The 19,720-nt window shown below is 37.9% G+C and overlaps 1 protein-coding gene across 4 annotated transcripts in view; it reads right to left on the minus strand.

Annotated features, from left to right (window-relative positions):
• The window catches only part of Orb2 (orb2), a 67,526-nt gene that overhangs the window by 27,628 nt on the left and 20,178 nt on the right, over positions 1-19,720 (minus strand). For 2 of the 4 annotated variants that reach the window (XM_064043348.1, XM_064043349.1), the window contains exon 2: positions 18,964-19,048. In XM_064043348.1, coding sequence (XP_063899418.1) covers positions 18,964-19,048 — 85 coding nt within the window. Of the gene's footprint in view, positions 1-5,601; positions 5,717-11,855; positions 12,075-18,963; positions 19,049-19,720 lie in introns of those variants that run through there. The other 2 variants (XM_064043352.1, XM_064043351.1) reach the window with 2 other exon arrangements.

A 19,720-nucleotide genomic window follows, 5' to 3' on the forward strand; every position in this document is an offset into this window, starting at 1 on the left:
CGTTAAAAAAAAAAGTTATATAGTTCCAACTATAAGACCCAACACCCAGCCGGGGCTGCGGGCTTGTTCGAAAGAGTTACCGCAGCCCTGGTACATAAAGCGCTTCAGAAGGAACATAATGGGTTTTAGTCAGTAAGAGTCTGATACTCCCACAGATAGGCAGTCGCTCCTTGTAAAGCACTGGTACTCAGCTGAATCCGGTTAGACTGGAAGTCGACCCCAATATAGTTGGGAAAAAGGCTCGGGAGATGATGACTCCCACACTCTCAATTGTACCATTTAACTGAGGCTAGGTTCATATTTGACAGAAAATGCGTCGAGTTTATCGTAAATGTATGATCGACTAACGCATCATCGGTTAGGTGTGAATCATTGAATGTTTTATCATATTCATTTCATTCTGTCAGATAGTCAGATATGAACCTTTCCTAAGTATGGTATAATGATAACCAAACCATAGCTAGCAGAGTACTTGCCGCCCATTGGTCAAATCAGCGATTTGACAACTGAGAATGATTTGGTTATCGTTATAGTTAAATGGTGCTACTCACCTTAAATATTCCAATAGTTATCTATTACATACTAACCTACTTTCACGGTTTCATCTGCGACTAAATATACGGCGATAATAGGGATATCCTGTGTCCTTCTCTCGCATAGCTACATGCTCACCAATTTTAGCCGAATCAACCGTTCTTAAGTTATTATAAATAGTATAACTAACACGACTTCTACACACATACATGTACCTAAAGACCGACATACCGGGTCTGGGAAAAACAATAAGTAGGTACCTTTTTCAATGCACTTTCTTGAAAACCTATTCTTTAGTAAATTATTTAATTATTAGATGCACGAACTAACATAAAAACATCCAAATGACTGAAGACAAAACTTCCTTTTCAAAAAGTCGGCTAAAAATGTTAACGACATTTTTTTTTTTTTAGTGGCGTATCCGAAACCGTGTGATGATAGCAAGGTCAGTGACCCCGCACGTGCTCGTCCACGCATGCGAACCTACGCCGTGCCTCCCTAGATTTTGTTAGCCCTTACACAATATCGAATTAGGTTAGGTTTATGTTCAGATATAGATTAATTGAAAGAAAGAAATTGGAGAATCTCTCTAATATATAAGTATTATAGAGATTTTAAGTTGCTATATAGGGCGTTTGTATATGTCAATGCCTTCTCTAATTGGATCGCAAGCAATATTTTTCCTGTGTCCCTGAATCATAAGCTGTTTTGGAAGCACAGACCATAGGCAAGCCAGATAACTTAGCCATTTTGTGTGTCTCTAGCAGACGACGATTATAGAGTTCCGGATTTTTTAAAGACGATCTTAAGACCGAAGCCCTTTTGATAGAACTTTAAATAGGTAAATGGTGACAATAATATATGTCAACAGGGATATAGGTTATCACCATTACTTTACATATTATACAGGTAATATGTAGCCAAAGACAGTCCCAGTTCTGTGCTAAATTATTGCTAACAATGGAATTAAACTACTTAGGCTATCGTGATGGGATGTTATCGAGCTAAGATTAGGGAAACTATGGGACTATGGCACTTGCGATATCATCATCAGCCTAGCCTTTTCACAACTACGTTGGGGTCGGCTTCCAGTCTAGCGGGACGCAGCTGAGTACCAGTGTTTTACAAGGAGCGACTGCCTATCTGACCTCCTCAACCCAGTTACCCGGGCAAGTCAATACCCATAGGTAAGACTGGTTACCAGACGTATATGGCACCTGCGATAACAATGTAATAAATACACGTACCTAATAAATGGTAAGTTTAGACTCGACGGCTATAAATTAGCTTACTATAACGTAAACATGTCATCAAAAAGCTACAATAATTTTCAAAACCCGAAAGCATAACGTCCACCATATTGTTTCGCATTCAAAATAGATTCCCGCCATTACAGCTAAATACAAAATGGCGGCTATAATATAATCTTCTTGTTAAACAGCTCAGAACTTATGTCAGTTGCAGGTAACCTAAATGTCAAGTGACCCAGATATGAGTTCAGCCTAGTATTATAGCTAGAACTGCAGGACTAGTTATTTATAAACTATGCTAGATTTTATATTGCGGTGTCGCTGGCATCCTGCAGGAATCAACGCGTTTTGAAAGGTCATTGACTGGTTGGCTATTGTCAAACTTTAAAAATGGGAAGGAAATCCAAAAAATCTAAGGATTACTTGCTTTTTGGCTCAACTGCCAAAAAGAGTTACCTATGTTTTTCTTACTAGGTTTTTATCACATTATAGTCTTATGGCCGATTAAAAAAAATCATCAGACAATTTCTATCTAAAGGGGTCTACACACCAAAGCCGCTGACCCGGCGGCACAGCCCGGCGGCACGACTGCCGCGGCATGTGGTGTTCTAGTAATTGTCAAATACTCTATGAAAGCCGGCGGCATGATTGTACAAAATACGGCCGGCGGGTTGGGCCGCCGGGCTGTGCCGCCGGCATCAGCGGCTTTGGTGTGGAGACACCTTAAGGAATAAATATGGCGGTTTGACATACTCTCTGAACAAAAGCTGTCAAAACATCCAACAATGTTCAGATAAAAGTTATCCGGCCATTGAAAAACCGGCCCTTAGATCATTAGTGACATTACGTCTATTAACAACTTGTTTTTCAGCACCTCATTAATGTTATTTCGAGTTATTAATAACACAAGACAAGTGGTAACTATTTTCAATAATTTATTACCGACTTTTTTGACTTATTCCACTTGTTGTAACCATAATGTATCCATATAATATTTTTAACAATGGCGGCCGGGCTGCGATCAGCTGATTCGAGCGCGCTACGTCAAAATCGATTGAAGGAATGGCTGGTCTGGGGTTGGCTTGCAACCTGATTCATCTACATTACAAAATAGACCTTATGTACGTGGGTATTAGTTTGGAGATGCTGTACTATGAAACAAAAGGTGTAATTGGTGATGTGCGTGTGACACCGACACCTTTACACTCACACATTGACATGACGCGTAGCCATATGCGACTTGTAGCTTTTGAAAACTCTTGCAGTATGCTGTCAGCAAAATTATTCCATTACTTATTTTTTGGGTTTTAGTATATAACTAAAATAAAAGTTCTAAAACACTAAAAGTGTCTGGTTGATGCAGCTGTGTTTGTTTCGCCACCGACACCTAGGCTGATGAACCTAAAAATTAAAATTTGCCCCATATTTCTCAGGGTTTCCATCATTACATCCTGATCTGATCACTATGGGACCACCTAAAAAATATTCCCTATCAAACAAAAAAGAAATTTTGCAAAACGGTTCTAGGCGTCTTTGAGTAATCGGTAAACGTACATAAAAGATCCCGTCGAATTGAGAACCTCCTCCTTTTTGGGAAATCGATTAAAAATCCACGATTAAAGAAACATAGAAAACGTAACGATCATTGGAACCGAAGGAGAGAGTACAATATTACATCACAGATCAGTTTTTAATCAAGTCGTTTTGTCTTTTAGGTGAAAGCGTTAAACAACTGACTGACTCTTTCTAATTAAGCAATGTTGTAATATTTCTTTTGTTTAGTATCGATGGAAAATTTTCGAGGAAAATAACAACAGTTGTGTCTTACGGCGATGGAAAACGTCTTGAAGAAACTTGAACTTTAAAGACTGAGATCGCTTTGAGCAAATAGTGAGCGCTAGGGATAAACGATCATTCCTTCTTTATACGAGACATCAGTGCTCTGTCATCATTATCATCTGCTTAGCCTTTCCCTAAAACTATGTTGGGGTCGGCATCCAGTCTAACCGGACGCAGCTGAGTACCAGTGCTTTACAAGGAGCGACTGCCTATCTGATCTCCTCAACCCAGTAACCCGGGCGACTTGTATTGGGAGAAATATAGAGGCTGCTGATGTTACATGAATAGTTGCTTAATTATTAGTCCAGTGAAATACTTAAGTATATGAGTTTCATCAACTAGGGCTTGTAACTGACCACAAGGGCCCATAGGTTCGGAAAAGTCTAATGGCTTCTTCTCTATGTCTAAGAATATCTGATTAACATAAAGTGCGAAACTGCAAAATTGTAGAGCTACTTAATTTTGCCTAGAATTTAGTAGACATTAGCGCCCCATCTATCGAACCTCTTTCATGGCGCGGGCTCTATCGAACTCGCTACTATTTTTTTAATAAAAGGAGCAATGACCAATAAATTATCGAATACAGCCTGCAATGCCCAAACATACATCTAGCAGACACGCCTATCAACCTGCGCTACGCATGCGCGTAACCATGGCAACCGCAAGATGGCCGTGTTGTCATGACAACCGAATGTAGGACACCACAGCCCGGGTGACCTAAATGCGAGGCTGATGATAAAAAAATGTATTGACGCAACAGTGTTTGTTGTTTAAACTAGAAAGTGCTGATACAATGTTAGCATTTTCTAGATGTTCTGAAAGAGTGTGATAACATGGATGTCGAGTTATATTCCATTTATCTATTAATTTGTTCACTAAAGATTGCCCCATATAAGTAATGTCAAATTTCTATCTCTAGATAGTGAAACAGCAGATAGATAGAATATTGAGAACGGCCGTAAGAAGCCTAGGAACTATTAGAGACCTGATGACATTTTAGTACAGAGCGATCTGTGATTTGAATTGGACACAGCGTAGTAATGTTCAATCTTTCTTCTAGTGCTATCTATCTATCTTCTGCTTGATATCCCATACCATAAGAATGCCTTTGCTAGTAAAAGTGTTCATGTTTCGCTAGGCATGTTAAATTAGTAGGTCCCGGCTGTAATTTGAACATCTTTGGTAGTCATTACTGATAGTCACAAGCTGGCGAGTCTGAAAACCAGTCTTACCAAGGGGTATCGGTATACCCAGGGTTCAGAAGGTTAGAATATGCAAACTCTCCATGCTAAACATGCTAAAACACTGGTACTCAGCTGCATCTAGTTAGAAGCCGACCCCAACACATCTAGTCGGGAAAAGGCTCTCTCCAAAATAATTCCTTTTACTAAATTAGAACATCCTTCAAGCTTTTCTAAAGATGCAAGAGTCTTAACTAGACCTAGCACTACATTTTTGCCTGAACAAAAACATAGCCCTATTCTACAGTCGGGTAAAAAGCCAGACTAATTCAAATTGACCTGTTACAGTAGAGAGTTATCGCGCTGTACACCTGCGCAGGTCAACTTGTGGGTCACGGAGCTCAAATGGCACTCCCTTTTTCAACGCTCGATAAGATTTGACGTTTAATGATATTTTGACGTTGACAATGTCATTGTGACGTTTCTTAAATGTCAGATTGGATACTTGACATGTCTTTAGCAGTCTTCAAAAAAGGATTTATAGAGTTCTTATAATGCTATCCATTTCTATCTTCTGCAGTTCGTTATATTATGTCATGAAGCGCATAATTGTACAGCGCTACAGAATATTTTGTGCAGTTGATAGCTGTTAAATTTTAAGCGAAAACAACGTTGTGACTGACAGCAACTGTCAACTGCACTAGAAAACGGTTCGGATATACCTCAGAATATTTTATCATTATCATAATTTAATTATTTATGCACACACACACATACACATTAGCTTTAAAACTTACCATAATAAGCCATATTACTGACTAAATGTTCGTTGATCATTTTACACAATTTATTTGTTCACTGTCACTTAATCAATCGAAGATAAACTCAGAAACACATTTTATAACACACTCACTGTAAACACAATATTGACTTTAAGAAAAAGTGGATTTTCAAAAATTTAAGATTGCTGGAAAATTGAGAAGGTATGAACATTTTGTACGCATTTTATGGAACCATCACACAGTGCGGGTTTCTCGTGATAAAATACAAAATAAAATAAAACTAAAAAATACAAAAAAAAAAGTAAAACTGAGCGGAAAATCCGCTTGTTGGTAAGCGCTCTAAAAGTGAGTACACTACTGTCTCAATAAGTTAAATTCTTTATTTACTTTTACCATCACTTACGTTGAAACAGCTGAATAATCGCAAGGGTATCGAAGAAATTTCAGGCAGAAGCCTGAAAAATAACATCGGATTATAAACCGACTTTTTCCTATCCTATACCTAAACCTGGACTATAAAGTCTGAAATCACCAAACCGCGTTGAGCAAGCGTGATGATTAACGCTCAATCCTTCTCCGTGTGAGAGGAGGCCGCAGCCCAGCAGTGGGACGATAAAAAGGCTGTAACAGTAACAGTTTTCCTATCTGATGGGTATCTTCTAGGGATAGGTTCCACCATATAACTATAACGATAACCAAACCATAACCACCCCTGTAAGATTTGACTACTGAAAATGGTTCCATAATCGTTACTACAGTTATCGGCACGAATCTTGAGCTCCGACCTACATCTGCGCAGAAGTGATTTATTAGCAAAGAACCAATCCCGAGTGACGGCTATGACGCGATGCACTGCGGGCCAATCACCGCTTTAGCCCGCCCCCGCGCCTCACTTCATACCACAAAAGGGACCCAATAAATTACTTCTGCGCAGATGAAGGTCAGAGCTCAAGATTCGTGCCGATAACTATACTACGGTTATCTAAGTTAGTTAAGTAGTACCTAAATTAAAAGTTAATATCTAAATAGTTATCCATAGCGTTGTTTATTTACGAACGTGGTTCTGTAACGCGTAATCTCACGTTTTACGATAGCCATATAATCAGAACTGATGACTAAAGATAAAATTATTTCTTATCTATCAACTATGTGTGATGGTATTTATCATCGTAATCATTAAGTTTCATAAAAATCCATTCCAACTATCGGGACATCGTTTCACGATAATCTAATGGATTTCTATATTTTACAAAAAAATATTGCAGGACTAGGTTTTGACTCTTGAGTAGGTTTCATATAATTTCCGAATAAGCCGTTTTTGACAACTAAGTTTGATTTGGTGTAGCCATTTTGGGACATCTCCCAAGAAAAATGGAACTGAAAATGAAGGGACTGTCTTTCAAATTAGTATACCATATTTTTTAACGCATGCCACACAGATCTATTACGTTTCGTAGCGCAATTTGGTCACATTAAAAACAATGTTAACTCGAACTACAGAACCGATTTGAAAAAATCTTTCACTGTTGGAAAGCTACACTCTTCACGAGTACCTAACATGGGCTATATTTTATCCCGTTATGGACAGGAGTTCTTACGGGACACGGGTGAAACCGCGGGAAAACGGCTACTATCAAAGTGAAATTATTTTCAGACCAACTAAGTTTCACCGTAACTATAATTACCCAACTGCACAAAAAGTGTCCACAGGATGTTCGAGACCGCGGGAAACGGCCAGTTGTTTTATAAAATCGCAATAAGAGCCAACCTTCACCTAACGCATTGGGCTGCGCGTGAGCACATCACGCTTACGTAACGAGACATATTTAGTATACGCTGCTATAAGTACGTAGTACAGGTGAATTTGTATTGTTGTGACAGCAGTTTTTTTTTAAATAGAGAAGCGATTTTTGTCGTTTGTTTTGAGAATAAGTAGGTAACTTAACTATTAATTGATATTTTTTGTTTTTTCAAGTCGTGGTTCGAGATCGCCGATCGAGTATCAGACTTTTCAGATCCATGCATGTCAGGAATACAGATCAAGTTAACTGTACAGTTTTTTTGAAACAATCTGTTCATATGCTATTTATTCGTAAACATATAGCCATAAAAGGTAACAAATTGTATGCTACTTCTGAAATAGCGCTCTATAGAAGATAGGTTAACTTTCCTTTCTTTTCCAATGTTTTTTAGATTACAGAATTGTTGATGGTAAATTGTACAAAATTCATTCATATTTCAAAAGACAAATGAAATCTACATAATTTAAATAATGACATTCAAACTAATTTACCAGCTGTCAAGTGTCTCTTAAAATAAATGACTTTGGTTACATATTAGAATAGAAACTTTATTTTTAATGTATTGATAGGTAAAGCACTCCAATAAATTATATTGTAATCAACTAAAAGCCGTGTTTTTCCATTATTTTCAGTAACAATCGCGTTTCACATTAGACTCTATATTAGGGTACACACAATAATAATTATTGAATTATTTAAAAATAGATGATGGTTTTTAATCTTTTATTTTTAGCGTGTCATACTTTAATGACCGAATTTTATAAATAAACAACATTTATTATAAACTGTAAGGCGTTGTTTTTTTTATTATATTTTGGACACCATTGGACCATTGGACTGATTGAAGGTGAAGGAAAACATCTTGAAGAAACCTGGACTATAAAGTCTGAAATCAGCAACCCGCATTGAGCAAGCGTGGTGATTAACGCTCAATCCTTCTCCGTGTGAGAGGAGGCCGCAGCCCAGCAGTGGTTCAAATAAGAGGCTGATGATGATGATATTGATGATGTTAAGACAGACTATTATCAAACCAAAATTAAATAATAAGTGTTCTCGTATCGTAATGCATACCTGTGACGTAATAGCATATAGTCTGCCAAATACGAGCGTGTCTTTATGTGGCATATAATTATATTATAATAGGGCCGAACTCCCGGGCGAGTCAGAACGGCTCAGGAATATAACTGCTATTAATATATGCAGTTGTAAGACGATTAGAGTTGTACCTGAGGGAGTTGGTAAACTTGGTAAGACTGACGTGAAAGGGCAATTGAAGGATCGTGTACCTATGATTTAGGGTGAGACTGATATTCTATTCGCTCTATTAAGCCATCATATAGCGGGAGAAGTTATATGTTGCTATCCCATCCTTATTTTTTTTTTATTTACTAAGATGTCAAAAAACAATAGAAAAAACCCTTCCTGAAGTCCAATGAAAAAATAAGACGGTAAACTTTTTATAAAAAAATAAATAACTAACTCTCAATTAAATTGTAGAGCATCTAATCCTCAAATCATTTAACGTTTTGACAATAATATTAAACGATCTACATATCCTAGTTACCCCAAAGATGCGTTTATTCGCCTCAATTGCTTTCGTCAAGCGAGGCCTACACTTGGACTGAAAGAGTTACTGTTGCCTTTTTATACACAAATGATTCCAGAAGGAACATCATGAGTTTTAGCTACTGCTGCACCCACAGCGGGAGCAGTCATTTGATGATTTCCCTCAAGAACAATTAATAAAACAAAAAAGTGTACGTTTAGGCAGCGTAACGTAAATATGTCTATCGGTCTACCTCTCGTAACACTCAAGGTCAGCATTGGTCACAGTTTCATTGTTTACACTAAATATTAGTATTTAGTCGCCAACAGCACTCTCTCAGAACAATTTCAGACATTTTTAACACGATTAGGTCGACCTGTATGTAACTATGTAATGGAATCTAAGGTAACTAAAACCATCTTCCAAGGATCGTAGCGTCATGAAAGTTGGCAGCTGTATGTAGTTCTGATGACAATACAATAGTATGGTACTGTCGAACTGATCTGATGATGGAGCCGGGAGATATGAACTGGATCTTCAAGATGGAACATCGTATCATAGAGCTGTGTTTGAAAAGCGTAGATATTTTTCAAGTACTTTTAAACCGTTAGTTACTTACGTTGATTTCCCTCGAATAATTTCAACATATTACTATAATCTTAATCCCAATTATTTAGCAAATGTTCACCAAACATTGAGCGTACTACATCTAGTAAAAACTCAAACTTTTTGCTTCACCTCAACCCAAAAAGTGTCTCTATTGTTTTTGTAACATAACGCTGTTTTTGAACAAACTCTGGCCGTGTCAGGGACGGTTGCGTCACATAATTGTGACGTTTCTATACAAGCATCTATTTAGAGGCTTTGCTTGGGCTGCGGGTTGTTCGCGCGAGTTACCGCGGCCCTGGTACATAAAAGGCCTACGACGGAACACGACGGTTTTTAGTCAGTAAGAGTCTGACACTCCCTCACCGCTGCTAACCCACAGCGGGAGGGGAGTCATTTGATGATTTTCCATTAAAAATAATCCTTATATACTCCCAGTAGGTGATGATTTTGGTACTAGCGGAAATGGAACATAATGAGTAGAGATTATAGGTACTGTGTTTCGGAGGGCACGTTAAACTGTAGGTCCCGGCCGTCATTGAACATCTTTGGCAGTCGTTACGGGTATTCAGAAGTCTGACAACCAGTCTTAGCAACAGGCATTGGGTTGCCCGGGTAACAGGGTTGAAGAGGTCAGATAGACAGTCGCTCCTTGTAAAGCACTGGTACTCAGCTGTAACCGGTTAGACTGGAAGCCGACCCCAACATAGTTGGGAAAAGACTAAGCAGATGATGATAAACATAACCTAAGGCAACAAGCTTGACTTTCGGGGGGAAATTATTATAACCAGATATCGTCCCGGGAAATTGTAGCCGGGAGAAACTAAACATTTTAGGGAAAATTGTTTTATATAAATGGCAACACGTGCGGAAAAGCCACGAGTATGTATCTAGGTCAAATAAGGTAACTTTTGATGTTAAACCTCTTTATATTAGAATAGGTTCTAATTTTCCCTATCCTGAGGGTATTATTTTAGCATTTTTATCTGACAGGTCTCTGGTTAAGTTAGGTAGTGAGAGAATTTATCTCAGTTATATCTAAAGAAGAGTAGTCTTATGCTCTTTAGCAGGTTTTTATCTATCTCTTCATAGATATAGGTAAGTGAATACATGGTACAGTCACGAGCAAATCCCTCACCGATATTCATTCGGGAGCCTAATGTTAAACAAAACACTTAAAATTCATGTTCAGGTTGGCTTTGTTATGTAAGTCCTAAGTTTTGTGCACAATTTAATGGTAGGTATATCATTTAGAAGAAAAATACAGGCTTTTTTCTATCAGTAGAAATTAAATATTTCAGAAAATCCGTCATGTTATTGCTCATATTTATTCGTATCTCACTACATCCAAATCGTTTCAGTTACATAGAAAATCCGGAAAATCCGGGAATTTCCACCTTATGAAAATTAATTCTTACCCAACTTCACAAATAAGTGTTAAGTAATTATGATTGTTTCACTATTAGAAATTTCTTCCAGGTATGAATGTAAGTATTTTTGATTATTAGATTTTTAAACAAAAAAAACATAAAGGCAAGAGCTCCGACTTAGGTGAAGCCATATTATATAGGTAAATGTATGCAGGTACGAGATGTCATATTTACTGTCTAACAGTTATAATAACAATAATTAACAGATCGTTTAAGTTATGGCAAGAACTCTATTACGACAGATTACAGTGTTTATCTTATTATCTCGTAAGATTAACTAACTTTTTAACCGACTTCAATTAAAGAAGGGTCTCTTTTTGACCTTTTTGAAGTCATTTGATATCTTTTTTTAAAGGACTTCTAAAATACAAGGAGGTTTACGGTCAAAATGTTTATTTTCTTTAAATTATTCAAAACCTAATTGTAAAGAGTACCTAATTATTTTATTGAATATTCATTAAGCTGTTTGCATTCAGTAATGAATTCTAAAATCACTGATTTACTAATCATTGCATTTAATTTGAATATTCATTATCTATGGTCAGTCAGAAGTAGACTCTATCGCTCTCCGTACCTTTGCCAGTTCTAGAATAGAACGAAAAAGAAATGTCTCCTGTCTATGAGTAGCAAAAAAATAAACAACGCAACGTGACAAAATGCCATTCAGAACTTAAAAATAACATCGTAACATTAGTTTTTCATGTTAAACAATATTTATTTATGTTTCGTTATACTGTAGGACTTTTACTAAAACTAGGTGAGATCTATTTTAATGTTTAATTAATTACGACTTCAAGGCAAAGGAATAATGTTACATCCTCTCGACTTTAATCGATTGTTATTATCGATACCAACAAAAAGTATATAAAACAGCCAATGTATTACCGAAAAAAAATCGATATCCGAATTTAAAAATCCACTTTTTCTTTTGCACAACAAAATAAAAAATACACACTTTAAAATTTTGTAACAGGGTTCACTGCACTCCAAACGGCTCGCGCGATATTTTTTTTTTACAAAAATAGACCGAACGCGCAACGCCCACGGTTCTAAATTCGTATATTTTAAAAAGTTTCAAACGCATGCGCTTCGTTCGCGCGCGTTCACCTACTGACAGCGCGCATCACAGATTCCCACTCGATTGTTATCGATTAACCGACCAAATACAAACACCCGTTCCACTATCAAAACTTCTCAATGACACGACCTCCTCAATTTGAAAGTATAATAATAGGCGACAAACACAGCCAAATTCAGAAGTCTTTTTCAGACGTGTGCTAAACTAAAGGTACGAATGTTTTCAATTTAGTCGGTTGCTATGGAAATTCTAAGCGTTGGTAAGTCACGAGGTAGCCGACGGTTTTAGTAACATATAGTTATTTTTAACTAGATTTAGACTAGCGAGCCAAATGAGAAAATGTCAGCCGTCTAAATGGTTATTTTGCATTGATATTAGAGGTTTATTAGCTTTTATTCTGCTTGAGATCTATTAAGGGACTATCAAATGATGCATTTTTGACCTATTTTCGAAATGTCACGTGGTATTGAGAAATGTGTGTTTTTCTTTAGCCCTCAGCCGTGTATTTTAATGGCGCAATTTTTCCTTAAAAAAACTGATAGAGTAGATAGTTTGACATGTAGATTTCAGAGATAAAAAGGTTGATACCATGAAGACGTGCCTATGAGTCAAACTTGACAAAAGTAATAAGACCTCAAGTAGACCAAATAATTCTTACGTTAGGTGGAAAAATTAGTTACTGTTTACTACTTTTCAGTTGCAATAATTCTTTAACGATGCGACCTAGCCTAACTGTAAGATTTTCAGATAACTACCTGTAAAAATTACCCATCATACCAATCTATGTATTTTGTAGTTGTCAATGTTAGACCGTTTGGTCCCTAACTAAAACCTTGCGGCCTTACTACAAAAACGTAAACATCTGTTGAACACTTGTCTAAAAGAAAAGAGTGTGGCTGCAAAACTGACTTTATTTCAACGTCCTAATCTGTCATTTTTTAGACAAATGTTCAACAGACGTTTAAAAGTTTTTGTGGTAACACGGTTGAAGTCTATATCTCCTGAAATATATATAAAGTCATCTCCTTAGGACCTTGTGAGTGAATCCGCGGTTAACAACTAGCAAGCAAATGACATAGGTAAGTGATCATCATCCTCCGAGCCTTTTTTCCCAACTTTGTTGGGGTCGGCTTCCAGTCTAACCGGATTCAGCTGAGTACCAGTGCTTTACAAGGAGCGACTGCCTATCTGACCTCCTCAACCTAGTTACCCGGGCAACCCAATATCCTTCGATTAGACTGGTGTCAGACTTACTGGCTTCTGACTACCCGTAACGACTGTCAAGGATGTTAAATGACAGCCGGGACCTACAGTTTAACGTGCCATCCGAAACACAGTCATTGGTGTCTAAATGACATAAGTGATGTGAATGTATTAATATCTTTAGAATTCAGACATCTACATTAATCTTGGTTCGTAAACAATCACTTTGTAACAGAGCCAAAAAAATTGTTACGATACTATTTTTCATTCATGCCGCCAAATTATAATTTTTTGGATTCTTAAAAGCAATCAGTTGGGTGATATAACTGATAATGTAATTGAAAATCTGACTATTTGAATCGCCATCGGTACCTAATTTTTTTAATTTTTGATTACCTCGTTGGTCGCAACCGCGGCCCATAGCCCGATGGGACGGAAACCCGACACGACCGGAGAGATATTAGGCGCAAGACCGACATTTACGTGCTCTCCGATGTACGGGTGTATCAATCACCAACTTCCAGACTACGGGCTGCTTTGTGAAAGATTAAGAAAACCCACAAAGCGATTTCGGCCCGACCTGGTAATCGAACCCGAGACCTCGAGCACAGCAGCCGTGCTTGCGACTACTAGACCAACGAGGCAGTTATGTACCAGGCCTTTTATGTACTAGGGCCGCGGTACCACTTTCGAACAATCCCGCAGCCCCGCCAGGCCTTGGAACCCTACTTAAAGGCTAAAGAAAATAACTGAAAAACAAGTAAACTACATGCAAACCTAGTATATAATGCAGTCACTCATCGGTACATTCGTACTACAGTAATTGGTTAACAAAACGCTCAAGGCCGCGCGAAGGCTTGTTGTGTAACGCGCATGCGCGTAGCTCACTACCTCTAGATGTGGCTACAGCGCAGTTTGTGAGACGAGTGCGAATAATAGAAATTGTGTTATTTGAAAAATTATTTAGGTGGTGGAAGCCCATTATTTCAGGACGACCACAGCGAGAAACACAGACAAAACTGCGCGCAGAAGCTAGTTTAAAATGTTCTACAGTAATTATCATCATCATCATCATCTCAGCCGGCGGACGTCCACTGCTGAACATAGGCCTCCCCCTTAGATCTCCACAGATACCTGATGGAGGCGACCTGCATCCAGCGTCTTCCGGCGACCTTTACCATCTGTCCACCTTGTTGGTGAACAGTAGTAGATCTACATAATTATATTTATCATAACTGTTTTTTCCTATTTTACCAGCGTCCTGTTATAAGTCCTCGTCGGACCCGGATAAAATATAGCCTATGGTGTCCGGGGATAGTGTAGCTTCCTAACATAAAATTAATTATTATTTAAAAAAATATTTCTTTTAAATAAATTCTGTACTTTAATAGCCCTTATGGTACAAACAAATAATAAGATCAAATATGAATTCTCAGCGATCTAATAAAAAACATTACCTACAACATATTGTATCACTCTCAAAAATAAAACTTGATCACGCCATAAGGGAGGGCTAATCACGCCTCGTTACGAACGCTCAGCCTTAACCATGGAGAACAAAATGACTAGCGGAGGTGCCATAAAGAGTTACCGCGGCCCTGGTACATAAAAGGCCTACGACGGAACACGACGGTCTTAGTCAGTAAGATTCTGACACTCCCTCACCGCTGCTAATCCACAGCGGGAGGGGTCATTTGATGATTTTTGACGCCGTTAAAAAAAAAGATGCCATAACTGAAATGTAATCTCCTAAGAAAGTGGCGCGCCAAAATGCGAGTGTGCGGGGAACGAGGAACGTTACTGATTTCGCCCTAATACGCCTGCTCTAGACCTGATAATTTTTTGTTATATCAAAAATCGTTGCTAAATGGCTCAATGAACCCGATCGCCTTATTAGTTCACTCGAAACTGATCCTGATTGATCGTATTTGACCTAGAAGGCACCTGCCCTACCTGCATTATAGCATCTCCGTTCATCTTTCATTACTCTATGCCTTAACCGACACAAATGAGTTCAACCCACAGAGGTTTAATCTTTATTGTTATGCTGATGCGGTTGTTAAATAAAAACAGAGTGTTTTGGGACATTTTCGAGGACAAAAATAGGTCGTGTCATTTGTGAATTTTAGATGAGAGAAAAACATATTGTTTGGTGGTATTTTTTTTGGTTCAAGATAAAACAGCAAGCATGATTCAAGATTAGCTTTTGTATGACAGCGGATAAAATCAACGAGGATCTTGCTTTCAGCTACAGGCAAACGTTCTAGTACCTTTTTTTTAACGACGTCAAAAATCATCAAATGACCCCTCCCGCTGTGGGTTAGCAGCGGTGAGGGAGTGTCAGACTCTTACTGACTAAAAACCGTCGTGTTCCGTCGTAGGCCTTTTATGTACCAGGGCCGCGGTAACTCGCGCGAACAATCCCGCAGGCCACTTACTACCTCTAGCTGAAAAACTAATTTCCCGCACCCGAGTAATTAGCACCCTCATTCCCTTTCCCAGGTTCAGTATACTTACTTCTCGCGAAGGACAAAATTACTTTCGCATTTATATGATATCAGTGAGTAAGAATTAATTTAAATCAAAAGCCACATCTAGAACGTTTGTTTAAAACATCTTTGCTAGCGTTAACAATAAAATAGCTACGAAGTACTAGCGACGAAACAATCTGTGTCAAGTCTATATTATTTATTACAGTTTTTATTTCTACTGATGTAACTCGCTGATCAATGTTGATTTAATAACAAAATGATAATAACTTCTCTGATTATCCTAAAAATGTCCTATAAGTGTAGCAAAAATAAAGGTAGGTCCCGGCTGTCATTGAACATCCTTGACAGGCAGTCTGACACAAGTCTAACCAAGGAGTATTGGGTTGCCCGGGTAACTGGGTTGAGGGGATCAGATAGGGCAGTCTCTCCTTGTAAAGCACTGGTAGTCAGTAGTCAACTGAATCCGGTTAGACTGGAAGCCGACCCCAACATAGTTGGGAAAAGGCTTGGAGGAGGAAGTGTAGCAAAAATAAAGTTATGAAAACAATAACAAAATGCAAGCAACAGGCTTCTTCTTATGCTGCGGGATTGTTAGAAAGAGTTACCACGATCCTGGTACATAAAGGGCTTAAGAAATAATATGGTGGGTTTTAGTCAGTCAGAGTCTGACACTCCCTCACGCTGCACCCACAGCGGGAGGGGTCATTTGATGATTTTCCATAAAAATAATATGGCTTCTTCTTATACAGAGAAGGAACGTTGGAGTTGAGGAAACATTACTTACACTTAGAAAGTATACATAACTTAGAAAACTTACAGTGGTGCCGCACCGGGAATTCAACCTGCACCCTTAAACATGAGAGACCTAGCTACGTCATAAACCCACCATGAACTACAGCCATTTAATAAAATGAAAACTATTTTGTTTGCTGTACCTCTATTTCAGCCAAAATATCATAGTAAGTAAGATTAAAAAAATTATTTAGTATTTCCTATATGGAGAAGGTAGGTAGCAGTTTGGTAGTTTCCAATCTGTGTTAAAAGGAAAATACTTCCCGCTGCAGAATAAAAAGTAGTGTTTTGTACCTAAGTAGTACCTAGTTTTTTGCACCTAGTTATCTAAGTAATATACTTCTGTAGGATCTTAATAGAGGAAACCTTTATGGCCTTACTACAAAAAATTTAACCACTGTTTTACACTTGTCTAAAAAAAATGTGGCTCCAAAATGAACCATATGTCAACGTCATAATTTGTCATTTTTTTAGACAAGTCTTAAACTGACGTTAAAAAGTTTTTGTGGTAAGACGGTAATAGTTTGTTTAAGGCGTCGAATCTACCGATCCGATTTGAATAATTAATTTATCGCTGGCAAGCTACACTCTTCCCGAGTAACTAATGCTATATTTGAACCCGGTACGAGAAGTAGGTACTTCCCCAAACTACGGGAAGGAATATGAACTATGGTGACTATTCCCAAATCCTCTTGACAAGTTTAGAGCAGCTAGTATTCATATATTTAAGCATACAGTCGTGAAGTTAGCGCTTAGAGAGGTAATTCTGTGGACCGTACGCTGGATGTTAAAAGGGAAGTCACGATGCATTAACATGATGATATTATGAGTGCATGGCTATTACTACAGCGAGAAGAACGTATAAGTACAATATTAAATTATCAAGTAACTACACACGAGGAGAACGTATTAGTAACGTATTAAATGATCAAGTGACTAAATCTATGTTTGTAAAAACTTATATTATAAAACTGCAGGGTTTGTTTATCTGCTTGAAGGAGCTCATCTTATCAACTGCCCGTCTGAATTGAAAAATTGTTTTGTTTTTGATATAGTTTATCAATCGAGGAAAGTTATAGGCTACCTTTTGTGCGGATGCCTAAATATAGTTCTGATAGTTCCCGAGATTGCTGACAGAGCTTAGTAATAGAATATACCTGTATAACCTGCTTTTACCCGTTCTCTTAGTTACTACTGAGCAATCTAGGTAAGTCTTATGGGTGCGCAAAAGTTTTGGCGATACTGTCAAGTTTCATCAAAATCCATTCGAAACTTTTTGCTTGAATGACATCCAATCACAACCAAACGTTTACAGCTTCAATATTAGTGACACCAAAATACATTAGAACTACTTCATTTATCAAAATCGCTGTATCCGTGGCCACACATAACTCGCTTCCGCCTGTCCCGCGACTCGCACCCACACAATGCTATTGGTCAACAACGCACTATGTGTTTGTCACACAAACATACATACATATGTACCAACATACATTACATACATCACTACGTAATTTGTAACTATAGAGCTAACTTAACTATAAAATTCTTACGAATTTTACTATACTCCATTTAAGTCGGCATTTAGTTGAAGGCAAGCAATCTTGATAAAACTTTTTCACAAATATATAGATACTGAACAAATAAAATACTGCTTAGACAATGTTTCAATTGATCAAGTAATGGCCATCACAGTATTTACATTGATTTTAGTTGATTTTTTTTTCTAAACTGAGTTTTTAAATCGAAACCCATTCTTGACCTGCTTTTAGTAAGGAATTTAATGTCTGGCTAAAATACCAAAAAAGTATGGGATTGTACGTTTTATAGGAACTACGTATTTTCAGGCTCCAATCTTAACTTACATAGGAATTTGGCATACCTACATGTTAGTCACAAAATTGATTCAAACTTTCAGTTTCCTAAGGTTACTCTTGCAACCTAGGTACACGATCGGTATTACACAAATAGTTTCAGCATTTCAGCAACTCCACAATACTTAGCATTGTGTATTCAAAAGTAATTTATTCATCATTGCAAATACGACTTAGTTTAATTTTACACCGTATTAATTTTGATAACAGCGCCATCTCTTGGCTTAAATGAGAAACTAATTGGCTGTTTGCTGCGTAGAATTTGAATGTAGGTTTGTAAATTGCGATTTGTATAGTTGAAATGCGAATATTATTTTTAACGCTAACATATTAAAAAAAAAACAATTTTCACGACCCTTTTAGACGATTTTTTAATTTATTTTCCACAAAGTCACATTTGAAATCCAACTTTATTTCGCCAAAACAGAATTCTTTTTTAGAAAACACTATTTTGTTATAACGTAAAGTTAATTCTACACATGAATAAGTACCTTAATCGCTAAGCATAGAGTTTATTTTCCCCTAACAATGTTGTTTTTCAGAATGTTTCTTACCTTTCATGTGGTCTGACGTGTCTGCCCTCATAATATCTGTTAAGTAGTGTTCTAACGACCGCATATTGTCTAATCCGCTGCGTTCCTGCAAACAACAGAAAAAGAAAATTAATTATGTTTCTTACAAGTATAGTTACAAGCATGGGTAAGGATCAAGAGAGTCTGGGTTCGGCCTAAAGTGTTAAGTGGTAGGTACCTTTTTTTTAACGGCGTCAAAAATCATCAAATGACCCCTCCCGCTGTGGGTTAGCAGTGGTGAGGGAGTGTCAGACTCTTACTGACTAAAAACCGTCGTGTTCCGTCGTAGGCCTTTTATGTACCAGGGCCGCGGTAACTCGCGCGAACAATCCCGCAGCCGTGTTAAGTGGTACATATCTCATCATTTCCATAGCCTTTTCCAACTATGTTGGGGTCAGCTTCCAGTCTAACAGTGTTTTATATGGAGCGACTGCCTATCTAACCTCCTTATCCCAGTTATTAATGACACCTATATACAAATCATGCAGTATTTCTTGTGTTTCATTAAACATCTTTGACAGTCGTTACGGGTAGTCAGAAGCCAGTAAGTCTGACACCAGTCTAACCAAGGGGTATTGGGTTGCCCAGGTAACTGGGTTGAGGGGGTCAGATAGGGTCCTTGTAAAACACTGGTACTCAGGTACATCCGGTTAGACTGGAAGCCGACCCCAACATAGTTGGGAAAAAGGCTCGAAGGATGATGTAGTTCTTGTGTTTATCGCAAACAGACAGTCTGAGA

The sequence above is a fragment of the Helicoverpa armigera genome, chromosome 31, assembly GCF_030705265.1.
Source record: "Helicoverpa armigera isolate CAAS_96S chromosome 31, ASM3070526v1, whole genome shotgun sequence".
NCBI lineage: Eukaryota > Metazoa > Arthropoda > Insecta > Lepidoptera > Noctuidae > Helicoverpa > Helicoverpa armigera.